The sequence below is a fragment of the Coffea eugenioides genome, chromosome 2 (assembly GCF_003713205.1).
Source record: "Coffea eugenioides isolate CCC68of chromosome 2, Ceug_1.0, whole genome shotgun sequence".
Taxonomy (NCBI): domain Eukaryota; kingdom Viridiplantae; phylum Streptophyta; class Magnoliopsida; order Gentianales; family Rubiaceae; genus Coffea; species Coffea eugenioides.
The window spans coordinates 66123730-66145291 of record NC_040036.1 but is presented as its reverse complement, the minus strand read 5'-3'; the positions used below and the strand labels follow the sequence as shown (position 1 = coordinate 66145291).

The following is a 21562-nucleotide window of genomic DNA, read 5'->3' as shown; positions in this document are numbered from 1 at the left end:
CAAACACATTGTATCCTCAAAGTTCCGTAATTTTGGCAAATTAAGGACAATTGACGGGAAATGAAGAATTGATCGTTAGAAAACGATTTTACCCATAAATGGTACTCTGTTCTTATAATGAAGGAAAGCCATAAAGAACTGGTGTTTTATTGGAGAACGGGTTTATTTTTATTTTATCCGATAAATAAATTTGTTTATGAAAAAATGGGTACTCTGTTCTTATAATGGAAGAAAGTCATAAAAAATTGGTGTTTTATTGAAAAACGGGTTTATTTTTATTTTATCCGATAAATAAATTTGTTTATGGAAAAATGGGTACTCTGTTCTTATAATGGAGGAAAGTCATAAGAAATGGAGGAAAACCATGAAGAGCTGGTCTTTTATTAAAAAATGGATTTATTTTTATATTATCCGATAAATAAATTTATTTATGGAAAAATGGGTACTCTATTCTTATATTGGAGGAAAGTCATAAAGAGCTGGTGTTTTATTGAAAAACGGGTTTATTTTTATTTTATCCGATAAATAAATTTGTTTATGGGAAAATGGGTACTCTGTTCTTATAATGGAGGAAAGCCATAAAGAACTGGTATTTTATTAAAAAATAAATTTATTTTTATTTTATCCTATAAATAAATTTATTTATGAAAAAATGGGTACTCTGTTCTTATAATGGAGGAAAGTCATAAAGAGTTGGTCTTTTATGAAAAAGTGATACTTTATAGAAAGTGGCTGCGATTTGGTTTATGAAATTATCCCAAATAAAAATTTAGAATAAATTTGTTTGTTTTGAATGTTGTATAACGGTCGTTAAAACTCCAGAGATTGGCAAAAAAATTTTGGGGTTGCAGAAAGGCAGAGGGAAGAAGGAGAAGAATGGAGCTTTTCGTCCATTGCAATTGTTCCGTTAAAAATGGCTCCATTCGGTTTTACCCATTTTTTGTTAGGTAAAACCGTTGGTTCTAACGATCAATTCTTCATTTCCCGTCAATTGTTCCTAATTGGCCAAAATTACGGAACATTGAGGATGCCTTTCTGTAACCCCAAAATTTTTTTGCCAATAATTCAAGGGAGGAAAAAGTGTATTACTATAGTTTAAGGGGTGAACTGCAATTAAGTATATAGTTAGTCATGATTTTATTGCATTTAACCCCAACAATTAACGTTAGACATAGTGTATTCTGGTGCAAAAACTTCAATTATTATGAGCATTGGTTATGACACACAGAATGGGTGTGGTAATAATAAAAAAATATGATAAAAAATTAGTTTAAATGTCAAGCAAACAAAGGTACTTGAAAATACTTTCACATTAGTGCTTAATAAATAGTTGACAATTTGTTTTACTGTAACCAATTTTGTTTCCAAAACTTTTAATAAATGAAAACCAATTTTGTTTCCAAAACTTTTAATAAATGAAAATTAAAGAATAGGAAACACTGGATAGATATGGCTTTGCAAAAACTTTGATATAGTTATTGTGTATACGAATTCAAATTCATTTGGTTACTAATGAATTTGAATTTACGTCTAATTGAATTAATTATAAATAGGCAGTCGAAATCTGTCCATTTAATAGCCACTAATTAATTGATTTTATTCAGCTACCCATTTGAAACTAATAAAATCACATATCCATTTGGCTTAACATGGTGAATAAGAGATCAATGAAAAGTAGAGAAATGTCGAGGGGAAGTGCTGCATGAACAGAGAATGTAGAAGGGAAGGGAAATAATGTTGTGCTTTGCTAGCAAATAATAATAGTAATAGAATTACTATTATTATTATATTAAAGGTAAATCCGCCAACCGCACATATAATTTAGGTATTCAGGCAAAATATACTCCAACTGCACAAAAAAATGGCCCATTACACCAAAAATTATTTCTATTATTAAACAAATTCAACTCACATACATGTATAAGGGATATTTATGGAATAAACAATTAAGGGATATTATTATACTCCCATTTTTTCACTTCACTCCCTCATGTAAAGTAATTTTTTTAATGTTAGTAAACTTCGTTGGAATTAAATTTGTAATATAAACCTTAGAGTTTTTGAAGTTTTTTATAGTTTTGCAAATGTTGGGGAAGGCTATGTGAATATGTCAAAAACCTATAGGAGGTTTCTACAATTATGTCTAATTTTGTAATTAACCAAAGCAAAAGGCAAGCAAATGCATGTACTATTTTACTTCAAGTAATAGCAAGGTTAATTCAAGTAATAGTAAGTTTTTATACATAAATAGTAATTATTACTGATAACATGGAAAATTTGATTAATAATCAAGATTTACTGATTTATGGGACACATGTACTATTTTACTTTAAAACTTATTTCAAACTAGTATTAGGAAGTTTATTTGAAATAACGATAAGATGTTTTATCAATAATTAAAACTTAGTACCTTAGTTAGTAAGTACTCATAATATACTCGTATAATACAAGATTATAGGTATAATTTAAAATTTTTTGTACTTATATATTTTTAAATACTATGAAAAATAGTATGAACTAAACCTACTCTCCAAAAAGTAAATTTCGGATATAGAGTAGTAAGTTATTTTTAAAAAAATTAAGTTGCATATTTATTCCAATTTATGCATGAAGATACATCGATCGATGCTCTCTGGATGCGTCCAAATTCCAGTAAATGTCTTTAAACTAAATTCTAATTAAAGTAGTATCCAAGATAAAAAATACTACTCGTATAAAAAAAAATCAATATAATTTCGCTAATAGCAATTAAATTTGAAGTTTTAAAATATGCGTAGATAGTAATTTAGTTTAAAAGTATAATTAGTATGAAGAGTATAATTGGCATAAATAAGTGTATTCAATAAGTCAATATTGTAAACCTCTCCTGAGGTTTCTCTTCATTTCGCCTGACACCCCTAAAGTTCTTAAAATATCACTAACCTACCTTACTTTTGTTGTTTGTATAGCAAGATTTTTAAATATCCTAACTACCCTTTTGCTCGCTAGATAGGAATATTCGTAAACCACTTTGTTTATTTGAAAAAAAATATCATTATTTACATGGCATTTCTTTTGTATTACTACTACATCATAATGCTACACAATCACGGATAAAACTAGGGTTAAAAACAAAAAAGCCCCCTGTGCTAAACCTAATACACAACTAAGCCCCCTATGGTTTCAAAATATGCAACGCGACACCTCGTGCTTTGAACTAAGTTGTAACACTGACGGAAATCGGTAAAATTAACGGGAACTGATGAAAGGACCAAAATGCCCTTGTATAATACCCAAAAGGCAATTGAGCGGACTCATTTCTTCCCTTCAAACCCTACGAAGAGAGAGAGAGAGAGGAAGTAAATCGAAGGAGACGAAGGAGACGGAATCAAGTAAGAAAATCGAAGGAGACGAAGATTTATTCCAGAAAATCGAAGGCAAATGGGTATGTATGCTATACTTCGTTCATGTTATAATTAATTAAAATCAGTTCATGCATGTTATAATTAGTTTACAATTTAGGGTTACCCATCTCAGATTTTGAGGGCTGATGATGTTATTTACACCCGTATTTGGGTGTTTACCTTAGAAAATTCCTGATTTTGTGAGTTTTGAAACTGGTACTTTGGATTTAAAATGAAGATTTTTGCTGTTTTGGGACTACGACTTTAGTTTTGAAGCCGAGATTTTTTTTAAAAATTTTGGGTGTTGGAACTAGGAGTCATGCAAATAATTTCTGAAATGTCCATTTCTGATGGGAGATTTTTGCTGATTTGGGACTGCAAGTTTGGATTTAAAGTTGAGATTTTTGTTGATATTTGGGTGTTGACTAGGTGACGCAAATAATTTCTGAAATTTCCATTTGTGATGGGAAATTTTTGCTGATTAGGGGTGTTGAGTAGGATCTGTTTCTGTTTGTGTGTTTGAGTACAACTCAGTCACTTGCTATTACAACAAGATATTTAACAAAGAATTGTAAGTAAAATTTCTATAATTGTTACTGTCTTCTCTGGTTTAGTGGTCCAGAATGCTATTAAAATTGGTTTTCCGTTTGTGCTTTTATGTTTATTTGGTTTTCTGTATATCAATGATGGAGACATAGTAGTTGGGAGACTAAAGCATATTTATTATATTTCTTGAAACATTCAACAGAAGAAGACAAGTCAGAGGAGACAGTAGATATACATATGTATTTTGATGGAAAATTTAGAGAATATCCTGCCCTCCACTACACAGGAACCCGTATGGCTATCTTTAAAAATAGATTTGAGGACCACATCTGCATAGTTAGCCTTTGCAGAATGTTTAAAAAAGTGGATGAGGATGCAACTAGAGTGACTTTCTGGTTTTGTGCTCCAGGAGTAGACTTAGATGGTGGTCTACATCCAATTAGGGACCATGATGATGTTAAATTAATGAATAAAGCACATTGGGGTTTGGCAACAAGGATAATATATGCCTGTAGTGGGGATGATCCTTTTGAAAAGCCACTAGAACATGGTGGGGACAATGTGTTGGAGCCAAATTCGACAATGGATGCATCAACAACAATTAAAAATGCAGATGGGGTACATAACACCAAAATAGACAGCAGAGATGGTGGGGTACAAAAAAAAATGATGGGGTTAGTAATTGCAATCCAAATAAGCCATTTAACACTGATGATGATGATGATGAGCCTGAATGGTTGAAGGAGGGGTTGGAAAAAAAAGAGGATGAGGACATTTTCGCAAGTAAAAAAGATGTGGACAGAAGTAGTAAACCAGAAAGTGGGTCCATACTACATTCCACTCATTTTAAGCCTTATCACGTGTTCTCTTTCCCTGAGAAGGTGGCTATCAAGAGCCGTGCCAAAAGTGAAACTAGTAAGGAAAAAAAGTCTAGTAAAAATAAGAAGCAGTCTGCAGGGCCAGATAGCATTGGAAAAATTCCACCTCATATCTCATTTCAGAATTCATCTCAAGCTGCATCTCAAGCTGCTGACCAACACCCATCTCAGATCCCATCACAAGCTGAAGCAGGGAACAGTAAAAAGGCTGAGGAAAGTTCAACAGAAGAAGGAGCACCACATACACCCGAAGAGGATTGGCAAGAACCAGTAATTTCTGATGAAGAGTTGCTGGACAAGTGCGGATCTAATGATGAAGGCCATGAAGAATGTCATGACTTTAACCCTGAAGTGGAGTTTCTCAAGCCACATTTTGAGTTGAAGGTTGGGCAAAAGTTTTCCAATTTCAGAGTTTTTAGATATGTGTTGATCGAATGGTTGGTAAGAGAGGGATATGAGGTTGATTGGGTAAAAAATTACTCGAAAAAAATTATTACGAAGTGTGCAAAGGGCTGTTCTTGGAGGATTCGTGCAACACCAGTCCAAGGTGAAACTACTTTTCAAATTAAATCATTGAAGGGCCAGCATGTTTGTGCTAGAGATTACAACAACAAGCATGCAACAGCCAAGTATTTGAGCGTGAAGTACCAAGACAAGATAAGAGGTGACCCGCAGTGTGCTGCAATAGGATTTCAGAATGATATTAGAAGAGATCTAATGATTAACGTGTCTGTTGCCAAGATACGCAGAGCAAAGAGATGTGCAAAAGATGAGATGCTTGGCACGGATATGGAGCAATATCACCACCTTTGGAGTTATGCAGCTACAATTAGAGAGACAAATCCTGGTAGCACTGTCAAGATTAAGCTTGATACAGCAGAAGAAGGTTCACAAGGGACATTTCAAAGACTGTATTACTGTCTTTATGCTTGCAAACAGGGGTTCCTCGATGGCTGTCGACCAATAATTGGTCTTGATGGGTGTTTTTTGAAATCTGCATTTGGTGGTCAGTTGTTGTCAGCAATTGGTAGAGATGGCAATGACAATATGGTTCCAATAGCTGTAGCAGTGGTAGAGGTAGAGAGGTATGACTCATGGAAGTGGTTTCTGGAACTACTAATGGCTGATCTGGGACTTGGTGTGGAAGACATACCCTGGACATTCATCTCAGATCGACAAAAAGGACTGGTCCATGCAGTGAATGAGTTATTTCCAAATTCTGAACACAGGTTTTGCTTGAGGCATATGTACCAAAATTTCAAACAGAAGTTCAAAGGAAAAGAGTTGAAGGACTTGTTCTGGGCAGCAGCAAGTGCTGGGAATGAAGTGGACTGGAAATTAGCAATGAATTCCCTTGAAAAAAATTCAAAGGATGCAGCTGAATGGCTGCAAAAAGTGCCAAGTGTTTTATGGAGCAGGTCACATTTTAGACAAAGTAGCAAATGTGATATTCTTGTGAACAATCTTTGTGAGTCATTTAATAACTATATCTTAGAAGCTAGAGAGCTACCTGTCATAGGGATGCTTGAGTGGATTCGAAGAAGGCTCATGCAAAGGATTCAAGTGAAGAGGACTGGTATGCAGAAATTTCAAGGAAAAATATGTCCTAACATTGCAGAGAAGATTGATAGGAATCTGAAATTCAGTAGGCTGTGTATTCCCACATGGGATGGCAAGAACAAATATGAAATTGATTGTGGGCCCAGAAAATCTGTTGTGGTGGATCTGAAGGAAAAGACTTGCACATGTGGCTATTTCCAGCTTACAGGTTATCCTTGTGCTCATGCATGTGCTGCAATAGGAGCACGTAGATTGCCTTTGCTTGATTATGTCCATGCCTGCTACAGTAGAGAAAATTACTTGAAAACATATGAGCACACTATCACACCTGTCCCAAGTAATAAGTACTGGGTGAGATGTGAAGAACAACCCCCAAAACCTCCTGCAGTTCGAAGAATGCCTGGCAGACCCAAAAAGATCCGGCAAAGGGCAGCCGACGAGCCTAAAAAGGGTCAAGTCTCAACCAGAAAGGGTCTTGTGGTAACTTGCAAGAGATGTTTTCAGCCAAGACACAATGCAAGGACCTGCAAGAATGCCATTCATCCCAACTCTAAATTCTACAAGGTAACACAGCTTACAGATTTCATAGGCTAAGACTAATTGCTGTCCCAAATCATTTTAATTGAACATTAAAATGAACTTGTTTTTTATAGGCTCCTGACACCAATGTAGCTGAATCAAGTTCAGAACTTCATTCATCAGCTCCTTCACCAATAGTACCCCCGCAACCAGTCCCAAATCAAGAACAAGCTGCACCTGTTCAAAAAAAAAACTGCAGGCTCGGGAAGCAGTATACGCAGCCAACAATTGCGAGTGTAGCAAAAAATGCGCCTGCTAGACAATCATGTTCTCAGGTTGAATTTCATGTAACGCAAAAGTGATTTAATGAAGCATTTTTCCTTCAAACATTCATATTTTCTACTTCAATTGCAGCCTGTGAGTGGAACAACTTCACTAGCAAAAGGACCCCTTCGTCCTACTGTTGTTGATGTCCTATACAACCTAAGATCCAAGAAAGCAAGAAGATGTTAGAGTTGAATTTTGAAGTGGACTGTATGTTTGTTGATTGCCTTTTTGTGTAGTTTTAAGGAATTAGTGGTTGCTGTTAGAGTTGGTGGCAAACAGCTGGAATGTATGTTTCTGATGTATTTTGTCTACTCTGTTTGGAATTGTTATCAATTATTGCAAACTGGAAACTTTGATGTATTTTGATTGGATGCTGTTGGCTTCAGCAATTTGGAGGATTCTTTGCTGATGTTGGACACTTTAATGTACTTATTGACTGTTTTAATGGAGCATTATGATTATGGGCTGCAATGGTATATCTCAATTGCAGAAGAAGCTATTTCTGGGCAGTTTTTATGGGCTGGAATATTTCATGTACTATTTGTCTGGGCAGTTTTTGTTTGGTGGGATGTATTTTGTCTACTCTATTTGAAATTGTTATCGTTTCTGGAATGTATAGTGGGATATATTTCTGGAATGTTGGGTGGGATATATTTCTGGAATAGTTTATGGACTGGAAATTTTAATGTACTTTGGTGTACTTATTACTCAAAATTGGAATGCAGAAGACGTTATTGTGTGTGCTTATTGCTCAAAACTGTTTTTAATGCACAAATATGCTTACAAGTGTATATAATAGTTAGATGTTTGTTTCATTGTTTTAGGTAGGACATCTTTCGGAAGAACAGAAGAATAAAGTGCACATTTCCATGAACAAAATAAACTACCTGGTTTTTTTCATTTCCATTCATAAGCTTCTTCATTGTCTTATTTTACAGACATTTTCATCAACAGAAGCAAAAGTGAAAAAATAGATACCATTAGACAATAGCTAACTAGTACTTTCAAGTTCTTCACTTCATCATTCAAGTTCTTCACTTCAGAATTCGAGTTCAAGCCCGACAAATGTTCTTCAACCATTGGCCTCTCAAAAAAGTTTCCTCTGCCGGTTTCATCTCTATAGATGGGATTACACCATGAGAAAAATCTGCATTCATCCCTTTCACAAACAAAGTACAGCATCCCTTTGGATGGCTTTTCGGACTCAACAATCTTCACCTTTGCCTTTCTTCGACAGTCGCACAGCTTATATTGGTACCGTAGATTCCTAGCTCCACTATCCCCTCGAGAGCTTGAGGAAGACATGAGCAAATTTTTTAGCCAGTCATTTCCCTTCATCAGTAGATAAATCCCAATTTAGTTACCAACATTCTTACTTTAAACCCTAATAACAACAATTTGTTAGCCAAAACCCAAAATCAAATGCTTTTACCTTATGGGCTGCAATTTGTTAGCCAAGATTGTGTAGAAGTTCCTCGCAGGTTGACTTCGTATATAGAGGATGGCTTTACCTTTCAAACCTCCTGTGTGGTAATTTGATTTCTCCCAAAGGCTAGTTCAATTTCTCTCCATCAAGTAGAAATCGATTCTATACACAAGCATCGCTGGGAGGGAGTTTTATTGGGGGCTAAGGGGTACAATAGGAATATTTACTAAAAATTAAGTATAAAGAATTTGTTTTTAGCTTCCAGTACATCAGTCCCGTTAATTTTACCGATTTCCGTCAGTGTTACAACTTAGTTCAAAGCACGGGGTGTCGCGTTGCATATTTTGAAACCATAGGGGGCTTAGTTGTGTATTAGGTTTAGCACAGGGGGCTTTTTTGTTTTTAACCCATAAAACTATAAATTTGAAAAGTAAAAATGAAATTTGAAAACAAATACACTTGCATAGTCATACCTCATTTGATCACAATCACAAAAACTACAAGAAAAACAAAATTCTATTTATTATAATTTAGAAATACATTATTGCATAGTTATCCATTATTCCAGGTTCAAGTGCACAGTAGTTTGCATTGACATTTGCAAGTCTAATTGTATATATGAATTTACCATATATATATATATATAGACATACATATGTATATATATAATTATATATTTTGAAAATGTATGTATGTATACACATTGTAAAAAACAGTAAGAAATTTAGAGAATGAAAGAAAGATTTAAAATTTAAATATGAGGGTAATATTTGAGAATTCTTCACTTTTGATATTGACATATTAAACTGCTATCACGAAAATGAAATTATACTCAGGGGAGTCCAATGATATTTCAGATAACATCATCCGAGGCTCTACAAAGTTATCCCATTCACAATGTATTTATATAAAGACATACATATCCATATATCTATATATATGTATAAATGTATATTTTTAAAATGTATGTATGTATACACGTTCTAAAAAGAGTAGGAAATTTATATGTAAATGAAAAAAATTTAAAATTTAAATATGAGAGTATTATTAGATAATTTTTCACCATTGATATTGGCATATTAAAGTACTGTCACGAGAAACAAAATTGTACTCAGTGGAGTCCAATGATATTTCGAAAATATCACTCATCCGAGCATGTACAAAATTATCCCATTCACAAAAATATATATATAGACATACATGCTAAGATATATACAAATATATATTTTTGAAGCATTTATTTCAGCCGCCAACTCCATAACGAATATGCTTTTCGCAGTAATTCCTGTTCATTTTATATACGTACAGTGTTTAGCTTCTCTGTCTAACTTGGCGCCTTTTTCAATGCCCTTAGTTTCGCTCGCGACCCTCTGCCTTTGGCAATTGATTATTTTAGGCACTCCATCTTTCCCATTTATACTTTCAAATCTCCCCAACTTTTCATATGGCCCTTCCATTCAACTTCAACACCCAACGGCTGTTCAAGTTCCAAGTTATAAAATGCCTTTACACGTGCCCATCCAAGACACATTTCCTATCATCTGTGGCTACAATTGTTTGCCCCGTCTTTTCCCTTACCTTTCCACACCTCTTTTTTGACCAATAAACATACCACAACAACATCCTCCTTTTTGGGCCGCACATGACAAGTCAACTAGTTATTACTTATTAGGATGTTGCTGCGATATGTTTAGTAATCAAAGAAGAGGTGTGGAAAGGTGGGGGAACAGGAGGAGTAAGTGATTGCGACCACAAACAGTAGAGAAAGTGTGTTGGATGGGCACGTGTAAAGGTCTTTTGTGACCTGAAACTTGAAGAGTCGTTGGGCGCTGAAGTTAAGCGGAAAGGGGATAGGAAAAGTTGAGGGGATTTCAAAGCGTAAATGTGAATTTAGTTTTATGAAAGAACGTAGAGATCAATTTATGTTTAATAAAAGAGTATGAAATTTAAGGTATGTTAACATAATTTTTATCTCTTTTTAATTGAAAATAGTTATATTTATATTGCATAGTTATATATTTGTTTTTGCACAAGTGACATATTGGAGCATCTTCTCATAATGTGCAACTTAAGTGGTTTGTGATGTTATAAGATATTTAATCAAATGTTATTTCTTGTCTTCATTTTAGTTATGACTATGCTACATATTTATTAAATAGACGAACCTTTATAATTAAAGTTAATATTTGATATTTTAGGATGCATATATTTAAATAGAATAAAATTATTTTGAACATAGCATATTAAAATAATTTTGTTTGTCAATAATTTTTGCCCCCCCAAGGAAAAAATCTTGATTTCATCACTGCCTATGAGGAAATTGGGGCCTATTGCTAACAAAAGATTGTGAAAATTTACCTTTATACCCTAATTATTTGGAAAATTCTAATGAACAAATTTTGCAAAAGAAACCTTGTTTCTTGTCAACAAATTAAGTAACTAATAAAACCACCTGTAATGTTGCTTTCACATATTTAAAATTTGTTAAATACAAAATCTGCCAGTTTCCCTTTCGTAAATATATAAGTGTAACACTTTTTCAATTTTACTTACAAACATTTATGTATTTTACATAAATGTAATGATTCAAAGTAAAATATGCCCATAATAAATAGCTAGTATTTTGTTAATGTAATGCAAAAAACCCATAAGAGCTAGTATGTTATGGGTAATATCTTTTTTACTTTCACATATTTAAAATTTGTTAAATACAAAATCTACCAGTTTCCCTTTCGTAAAAATATAAGTGTAACACTTTTTCAATTTTAGTTACAAACATTTATGTATTTTACATAAATGTAATGATTCAGAGTAAAATATCCATAAATAACTAGTATTTTGTTGATGTAATGCAAAAAAATCATAAAGAGCAGGTATGTTATGGGCAATATGTTTTTTACTTTCACAAAAATCAGTTTATGTTAAATACCACCTGCATGGCTGTGTTTAGTACTGCTTACGCTTCCTCTTCGGTGTTTTATCCTAAGCCTATCATATTTATGTGAATTTCCTCACACCCCAATACATTTCCACCTTCCGCAGTACGCCTCACGGTCATTGGGCCCATCAACATTTTCAAACTGCCCGCGCCTGTTATAGGTCAATACTTGTTTTTAAGAAATATTACCTTCATCCTCCATACATGTGAGCTTCCAACGTGCCTGACCTTTCCACACCTGTCTTTTATTAGTTGAATACACTACAGAATTTACCTTACTTATTAGGTTATTTCTTATCTTTTGCTTTTGGTCGGCCGCAACAGAGAGCAATGGACGACTTTTGTTTTCTTTTACTGTTCATCTCAATTGTAGGATAATGCTTCCAACAATTAATTCTACAATTTTGCGTGAAATTTCTACAAAAGAGATGAACTAAATTTCCACTTCTAGTCAAGGAACAACGGAGGACTTAATTCGTTTGAAATTGTGAGATCAAATTATTTTTATTTATTTCTTTTATTTACTAGTATTTGTATATTCTTTGATTTTATTTCTTATGGTTTTATATTAATTGAATATCCAAGGTCCGAAATTTAGATTAATTTAATAGTCTATAGCCAATTATAGCGTTAAATCCGTAATTGTTTAATTGCTTTAAAATAGTTTTAAAATAGTGGTAACTGGCATAATTGAATTTGTGTCAGAGGAGTATACGGGCTAATTTAAAATAACCCTCGTAGCATATTATTTGATTAAAATAGAGTTTCTCTAGTTCGCAAGGCAATTGAAAAATTGAATTCGACGGTCGTAACTATAATTATTTCTCGATTAGAATAGTGATTAACGGTTATATCTTGATCATCGATACAGTAAGGAGAAGTTGATTGTCATCACTTGTTTGGCAGTTATAACTTCTTTATCAGTTGATAATCGAAATTATCTTTGTATCAATGATCAATTGAGTGAACTATTTCCAAAGTTATTCCTGCCCTGGCTAAAGTTTATCTATCATCAATTCAATTTTAATAAATTGTCATTCAGTTTTTTTATTTGTTTATTTATCTTTACTCTCATTTAAGCTATTTAGTTATCTCCAATCTTATAAACATCCCCCAAACTTTGAACTCAAGAGGAAACGAATTTCCCCAGTCCCTATGGATTCGACCCTACTTACCATTATATACAAAATTTGTATATTTTTCAACCAGGTATTTATTATTGCACAGACTCGACAACCTGTCATTTGTCATATTAGACTTTTTTTTCAAAAAAAATAATAGTAAATTTTGTTTTTACTGACAGTGCATATATTATCACGATTAGATGTACAATATATATGCAAAATTTGTGCTGCAAATTTAAATTTCAATTATGTGTCATACATTCAATAGTGAAAGTGTATACACTATGAGTGTATAAAAAATTAATCCAAAAAATAATTAAAAAATCCCAAGTGATTGAACGAATCTAGCTCCTAATTCTGTTTTCTTGTTACTTTTGAATTTTTAAAATGATATGTAAATCATATAGATCCGCATGAGATCCATTTGTTTTCCTTTTGAGGATAGAAAAACACAATTTTGTGTAGAAAGTAGAAACTTTGTTGGTTTTTTAGGGTATAAACTAAGAAATAACATCTTAATGTTGCAAAAAAAAAAAGATCTATATTGAAACTACAAATAAACTTTCGTTATTCATTCATCAACACACTATTTATAGTGATTATGTGAAATAAATCAACAAAATATCCAACTAACAATTATCCTAAAAATCTCAACAAAGCACTTGATAACATAATTTCCTACTCAGTAAATCTTAGTTAAACTATTTGTTAACAAACCATATGATTTTTTTGGTTAACAAATATCCTAACAAGACTTATTCTTTTACTAACTAAATTATTCTGGTATCAAACGCAATCTAGTTAAATCTGTAGAAAAAATTGACATATCTCAATACTCTTCCTTGCCACTTTTGTTGCGAATTTTGAATTATCTCCTCAAATTTTTGAATCTTGTTTTGGACAAGACTTTTGTAAAAACTCTGCAATTGATGATTAGTCTTGCAATGAACTTCTTATTTTGGATTTTTATGCAAGTTAAAGATTATTCTTGCAACAAACCACTTCTTTTGTCTTCTCATGCCAAACTCCAAATAAATGATGGCTTTCTTTTTTTTTATTTTATATTTCCAAATAACCGTCTCATAGGTTCAAAGTGAAACACCCTTCAACCAATATTTGAACTTGTACAAAAATATGAAATTCTACATGGTTTTTCATTATGTCATCATCATCAAAACATGTAGAGTAAAAAATAGCAACATTATAATCTTGATAAATATCAGGAATCAATTTGATACCTTCTAACTTATCAATAATCTTCTCTAAAATTTTTTCAAGATCTGAATTCTTGATTTCATCATACTCCATATTAGAATTGTCAAAATTCGATCAATTTATAGTGAAACTTTTGCTTTTCATTTTAACTGAGAATGGTTTATTCTCAATCAAATCATAAGTCATTATCCTTGTTAAAATGACATCAAAAAATGATATGTGAACACTGGCCTTCGATATCTGTCTAACTGCAACTCTGTGATTTCTAATCTGTGTATCCATCGATTCTTCAAATACCGGCGAAACAAAATTTTTCTCTACCATATCCTATAGATCATTGACTACTAAATAAGTCCAATGTCCATATCCCGTAGATCATTGGCAAAAAAAATAAGTCCAATGTTTAATAGCCCAAATTTGGTAAATTTCACCACTAAAAGTTGAAACACTTAATAAGAGGTTCCTTTTTTATCATGGTTTTAAACTTATAAAGGATTCTAACCGAATGCAGTCACTCTAAAAAACAACACAAGTTTTAAGACGTAGGCTCTGATATCACTTTGTTGGTTTTTTAGGACATAAACTGAAAATCAACACCTTAATGTTGCAAAAAAAAAAAAAAAAGCTTACAAAAGATTTGTATTGAAACTGAAAATAAACTTTTGTTATTCATTTATCAACTCACTATTTATAGTAATTACATGAAATAAACTAAAAAAATATCTAGTTAACAATTATCCTTATAAATTTCAACAAAACACTTAATAACATAATCTCCTATTAAGCAAATCTTAGCTAAAATGTTTGTTAACAAACCATATGATTTTTTGGTTAACAAATATCCTAACAAGGCTTAATATTCTACTAACTAAATTATTCTGGTATCAACACAATCTAGTAAAATATGTAAGACAAGTTAGCACATATCAACAAACCCTTTAAATATTCATTGCAATTTTGTTGCCATCAAGTGTATTTTTGATATTCATTAGTTATCTACCGTTGGAATATACTTATCAATAAGCAAACGATATACACTCCATTTCCAAGGGACAATAATGCTTCCTACCTGCTTTGCCAAAAAATGCAAAATTGTTGTCCAAAACAAGCTGCTCCATTTTTCTTTTTCATTCTTCTCTTCATGCTAATCATGGCTGATTTTCAGAAAATTGAGAGAGATGCCATCTTAAACAAGAAAGATTAAGACTCAAATTCCCTCCACAATATAATGCTAGATTACATGCGCAAGAGATGAACGCTAAATCATACAAATGAAATGACTGTAGCAGGGCTTGAGCAAAACTTAGCATAAAAGTTCCTGGAATAACACGGCCAATAACAAGCTTTAAGAAATAACTCCAGCCAGGTAATTCGTACAGATTACTCGGTTGGAACCTTTGGTGGTGGTGTATTAGAAAACCTCCATTCAGTATGAAAGAAAGCCTCATTGATGCTTAGCCCTGCCACCTCACTGGGGGGAACTGCATCAGCAATATCTTTCAGATCTTCTTTTGTGAGTTTCACTTTCACTGAACCAATGTTATCATGGAGATTCTTTATCTTAGTAGTACCTGCAAAGACAATTATGAAAACCAAAATTGATTTGTTATAAAAGCAACAGAGTGGCACAAATTATAAACTAAAATAGCTCAAATAAGAATCTGCACTTGCATTACGATAAGGTGTTTGCAGGCTCCAGCTGAACTCTGATGGTTTACCAGCTTATATATTTGTCACTTTGGCCATGTAAACTAATTTTAAGGTCTTATGTATAGGATAGCATTTATTGTTCCAGAAGGGATAAAAAGATACTGATGTTTATTTACAATATAAGGTAACCAAACTCCAAGTCCAGGGAACTATGGGCAGCTCATCTTACTTTCAACAACAGAAAAACATGGCCTAGGAGAACAGTTAGTTGATCTCACATTCTACTCGAATCAAATTGGAATCGTCCAGTTAAATGTAGAACTTTGGAAGGTTGAAACACATGAATAATGTGAGAATTGATTCCCTTTGTCAATGAATTTATCAAAAAGCACTTCCAACAAGTGCCATTCAAGGTATATTTACTAACTTCAGGAGAAAGGATAGAAGCATATTTACACTATACCTCTAGGATTGATAGCTATAATTGCTCAGCGGATTCGTTCAACATGGTTCAACTTTGGCTTGTGAAAGTCTGGAACTCAATTTACTTTTATTATAAAAAGAGGCACTTTCACGAACCCATGAACATGCTTAACTGTGATTACAACAAGGAGAGGAAGGAAAAAAGAACACATAAAAGGAACTGAAGCAACCAGACATGCATAAAAGCCAAATAATCATAAGGGCTAGATGATTGATATCACAGAAAGCAATAAAATGCTATCTGCAATTTCAAAGGCAAGTAGAACTGATCACACAGACTATTTCACTTACTTCCTGTGAAATCAGTGGAATTTTCTTAGAAGAAAACAATGTCATACTCAAGCTTCTTCTATGCTGAATTACTGGAATCTGTGTTTGTATTACTTCTGTTGGAACATCAGTTCTACAAAAAAACCAAGGCTGAGTATTCATTTCAGATTTATATCTTCTATTTGACTAATGACGATCTTCTTTCTGCTCCTTTATTATATGCTCAAATTGTACAAGTCCAAGATTCTTGAGTATTAAAAGAATCATTCATGAGAAAGGGGTCATCGTACATTTGATCCTTTGGCTCTCAAAATACATGCAAAGACACAATCAATTAATTTCCACTCAGTTATAATCTCAAATACATGTTATGTTTCCCATATAGTGTCAACCAAATATATGTGGCTCAGTTTTTTATATCTGCACACGACACTTGCATTCTACTAGCAAACGAAACAATTGGATTTACAGTTACTTACCAGGAATTGGTACCATATCATCACCCTGATGAAGAACCCAAGCAAGAGCAAGTTGAGCAGGAGTACATTTGTGTTTCTGTGCTAATGCTTGTAAACGGAAATAAATGTTCTTGTTCTTTTCGAGGTTTTCCCCCATAAACCTAGGAAGTCCTCCCTGATCAAAATGTTATTCATTTCTGAAGGGAACTTGTTCTAGAAAAGGATATGAGTGACAATAAACCAAGTTTAGATCATGAAACTCTGAGTGTGATCTAAAGAAAGCCAACTTTAAAATCTATCCCTACCAAGAAACTACTTTGAGGCAAGCTCTCAACAACTGCTTTGCCAGCCAAAAAGCCACGACCAATAGGACTGAAGGGAACAATCCCAATTCTGAGCTCCCTAATTATCCACAATGAAACAGAGTTACTAAAGTGGGGGCAACATACAAGCCATGAGAAGACACACCTAAGAGAAAGAGAAGGAAATATATAACCATGAAATTCATAGAGCAGGAAATTGTTAAATAGGGGATTAAATTGGTAACATAACATGTACAGAATGAGGAATCATTATGTCTAAAGTCAATATGATGGACAGTCAGACATATCCCTTGTTAAATTCTGTAAAGCTTGAACTATGTAAAAGAATGACTTTAGTCAAGCTTCTAGTAGGCTACCTCTGGTAATTTCTTATCTAATTCACCTAAGAAGGATTTTTGCATATGGCATCCATCAAAGACAGGGAAATTTTTACTGAAATACATTGTCCTGGCGTTACAAACTCATAGCCTGAGGTGCATTAGTCTGTTTGTGCAGGGAAACACTAGTCTAGATTGCTTTTCTATCACGGTGACTTCTTTTAGGAAGGCTTTTCACTAAGTCCAAGCTATGTGCTTGAGGAGTCATCATTCAGGAAGATCATTGTGAATTTTCTCATGCAGCAGCAGAAAATAGTAATCACCAGTTCTTCTACCATACTTCTGAGGTTCGGAAAGGGATTCAAGCTATGCAAACTATATGTAGAGAAACAGCTGTAAGTGCTGCTCTGAACTAGCTCGGCTTTGTGATCATTGTGATCACCTTAAGTACTTTAAGGGGCTGTTCTACATAAGCATTGTAGCTATTCTATACCATAATTGGCTAGCTTGAATTAGAGAATCTTCAAGAAGTTAGTATAGCCTACTGATGTTGAGCTTACAGAATTGTCGGTGATGTCGAGGGTGCTGTATCAAGTTGGAAAGGTGAGAAAAGAAGCACAGAGAATTGGGAATTTAGACCAAAAAATGTGTGAAAATATAGGTTAACCGCTGTGTTTAGCTGATGAACTCTAGTTGGTTTTCAGCTTGTATACAATTGCATGCAAATATAAATGAAGATCCACTACATTACTTTTAAAAAACAAAAAACAATAAGATTCTAGCAGGCTCATGCATGGATCTTGTATGGAATAAAGCAACCTGCATAGAGGAATTATCTCTTCCTCAATATCGCGTGTCCATAGAGAATACTCAATCTGTAAAGCAGTTACTGGATGAACTGCATGAGCCCTTCTTATTGTGTCTGGGCTAGCTTCAGATAGTCCAATGTACTTTATTTTTCCTTCTTCAACTAGTTTCTTCAGTTCACCCATCTGCAACATCCACAGCATCAAAACTTTCTTTAATGCAGCATTCAATTTTAACACCACATAGTCTATGTTACGGAAATTATTTCTTCGTTATTGCTTTTATGGAGATGAGTTTTGTCATACATTTTAACTAATTTAGGTCAACGTGTCTAAATTTAGACCTATGAGTGAGCCAGATGATCTTTCGGTTCAAGGTTCAACTCTGGATCAACATGTAACTTTTTTAATTATTACAAAAAGTGACAACTGGTTCAACTATCCAGGTTTTATCGGTTTTTATTAGCTCAACTGGTCTTTGGCCAAGTTTGACTGAATTTTATAGTAATTTTATGGATGGGAGCAGTCCATCGCCGAGGGATCCTTCTGGGAATTTCGGGATCCTCCTGGGAATTTTGGGATCCTCCTGTCCTTTGGTAGTACGGATGAAGTGACCCAAGACAACCTCTTTGATGCTCTAGAGGCTCAAAAGGCGCCAGCACCACCTGAAGTTGCCCACAACTGGACCTATTTCGTGGCAAATTCGTGGTTTGATCGGTTAAACCATCCTGTCCAATCTGGTTTCACAAACCAGATTTTACAGATTGACCTTGGTAGCTCCTTAAAAAGAATGAATACTATTTTGATCCATTGTATTGCCTCATTTAGTTAAGATCCTGAGTGCAAATTGTGTGCATATACTTTCTTTTCTAATGTGCAATGCTTGCATGGCACTCTCTGTTTGATTTTGGTAAACGCCGAATTTGACCATTTCACTGCCTAATAAAGCTTATTAATCAGTTCATTAACTGATTAGTTAGATTGATTTTGGAGTTCCATCACCTAACTTGTGAGTTATGATCTCTTATTCCCTTTTCCCCCCTTAATAAAGCTAGGCAATTTCAGGATGTCTTCTATGTTATGCAAAAGAAAGGGCACTGGCAAGAAAACAAAAGAATCATGACTTACTGTTTCTTCAATAGGCACTGTTGTGTCAATTCGATGGATGAAATAAAGATCAATGTAGTCCACATCTAGGCGTTTGAGGCTACCTTCACAGCATGAGCGGGCATATTCCGGAGTACCTTTGACTATAACACGATCGTGACTATAATCGACTATACCGAACTTCGTTGCTAATTGAATCTTTTCTCGGGGTAACTGCTTCAATGCCTGCAATATAATAGTTTTTTGATCACTATAGAATTAAATGGAAACAAATGATTTTTTTTTTTTGGTAATGTTTCTATGCAATGATCATAATGATTTAATAACTTGTAATTTATTTATTTTTTGGCACTAAAGGGAAAGGTAATTCCATTCTAATGATAGAATAGATGTGTACATTTTTCAGTGGCTTAAAGTACTTTTCTAATTGCCTACCAACGGAAGTGATGGTGGTGGAAATTAAATCCAAGCTTTCCCTTACTAGTGGAGCAAACCTTGACTCCAAATTCAATCATCTATTAACCAATATGCAAAATTAGCATAATTATAATTACCTTTCCGATCAAGTATTCATTAGCATTGTCAATCCCATAACAATCTGAGGTATCAAAAAATGTAACTCCCTTATTGAAGGCTTCCTTAAGAAGTGCAATTCCGTCTTCTTCAGGGACTGGATCATTGAGAATTCCAGAAAGCCCCATGCATCCAAAACCTAATTTTGAAACCTAAAAATGAAAAAGAAAATTAATATAATTTGGAAAGTGGGACAACTACCGACAAATTCAATAGGCCTGTTCAAGTTTTAGCCAGCTTCACAAGGACAAAATGAATTAATTTCAACACATCTACCACCAACTGACTAGTACTATGCCTGATAACTCTTTTTGATTGAAAACAATGGTCCAGAAAGATCTACTGGATTTACATTGGAGTATTATTTTCTGAACATATTAGCCCCAAACACAGTGAATTACATCTTTAGAGTTTTATGTAATGAAATTGATGAGCAATTATGTCAGTCCCAATCAACATGTAATACCAGATGAGGGGCCTTTGTAAAATTGCATATGCAATTACAGAGTGCAAATCACTGTATGAACTGAGTTGTTTTGAAGCTCAATTCTTGTAATCAAATTTAAAACACAATTCCTACAAACTGCGGGTGTACATTTGTTATGCTAGTAAATACACTTGTTGTGAGTATCCATATACTTGTAAATTTTTTTTCCACATACTTGTAATTTAGAAGCCTCTAATCCCAAATATGGAAAGAAATTTTTTCCAAAACAGAGCACATTTGGATTAGTTTTAATTAGGTTGTTTTCTAAAACATGGCCCAAAAACTCACACCCAACCACCGCATTTTGCCATAAAATCAAAGGAGGCAATTTTCCCAAAAAATTGAAACACTTCTCTTTTTATCCTTTTTCCTAATTGTTCTTCAAGAAAATACAACCCCGGATCATTTCCCCACTTTAAAAAACAGAAAAGGAAAAAAAAAAAAAAGGCAACGAATAGAAAGAAATGAAAAAAGTGAAAGAGAAAGCTCGAATACAGCTCACAGAAAACAAACATGGCAGTGTAAATAGCTCAACTCAATTCTGCTAAAATGTCGTCCCAAGAAAGCAGAGAAAAATTCAAAGAACCAAAGGGATATGCAGAAAGGAGAGAAATTTCAACTCTTTCTCATTGTTTTCGTGAATCATCACAAAATTACCTCAAGTCCTTGGCTGCCCAGCCTCACTATTGGAATTTCTACTTGCTCATCCATTGCTATCAGCTGCAGTTGCAGTCGATGAAGTAATAAGGGGAAGAGAATAGATTCTCGTTTATGCTCTCTAGCACTTGGAAGTTGGAAGTGAGTTAAGGAAAGGGATAATTTCAAAAACCTCTCTAGATAGGGCAGAAAGATCCAATCAGACCGTTGAAACAATTACTACAATAAAGTATTGAAGCAGGCCCCTGGTCTAGATCCCTCCTAAAAGTGAGAGTTTCTCTCTCTGGGTAAGAGCGCGAGTCTCTTTTTTGAGAGTTCAAAATTTTTTCAAAATTTTCCGCAAACTTTTACACTCAATCTCAAGAATCAGACAAAGATCAACAACCTTATTGCTGATGAAATTAAGAAGATCGGTCTCTAAGTGGTGAAATAGCTAAAGCCGAACATCTTGGAAAGATTCTAGCTCCCCATTAGGGGGACAGTTTTCACTATAAAGATTCCAGCTCAACGTCGGA

General features: G+C 33.8%; 1 protein-coding gene across 1 annotated transcript; it reads right to left on the bottom strand.

The window, feature by feature from the left end:
* Nucleotides 1-15104: 15104 nt before the first annotated feature.
* On the bottom strand, nt 15105-21247 carry LOC113760560 (perakine reductase-like). Its single transcript, XM_027303189.1, has 7 exons — nt 21048-21247; nt 19885-20055; nt 19352-19555; nt 18237-18409; nt 17083-17179; nt 16799-16952; nt 15105-15487 (listed from the first exon to the last, which is right to left on the bottom strand). The coding sequence occupies exons 1-7, from the start codon at nt 21099-21101 to the stop codon at nt 15297-15299; spliced, it is 1044 nt and encodes a 347-aa protein (XP_027158990.1). The 5' UTR covers nt 21102-21247; the 3' UTR covers nt 15105-15296.
* Nucleotides 21248-21562: the final 315 nt, after the last annotated feature.

What these genes read in the sequence shown, in the direction of transcription:
- LOC113760560 (XM_027303189.1), bottom strand. Translation starts at nt 21,101, where the DNA reads ATGGATGAGCAAGTAGAAATTCCAATAGTGAGGCTGGGCAGCCAAGGA. An exon ending in ATGAATACTTGATCGGAAAG is followed by an intron (nt 19,556 to 19,884) that starts GTAATTATAATT and finishes ATTATATTGCAG; the next exon opens with GCATTGAAGCAGTTACCCCG. An exon ending in TGATATGGTACCAATTCCTG is followed by an intron (nt 15,488 to 16,798) that starts GTAAGTAACTGT and finishes TTGTCTTTGCAG; the next exon opens with GTACTACTAAGATAAAGAAT.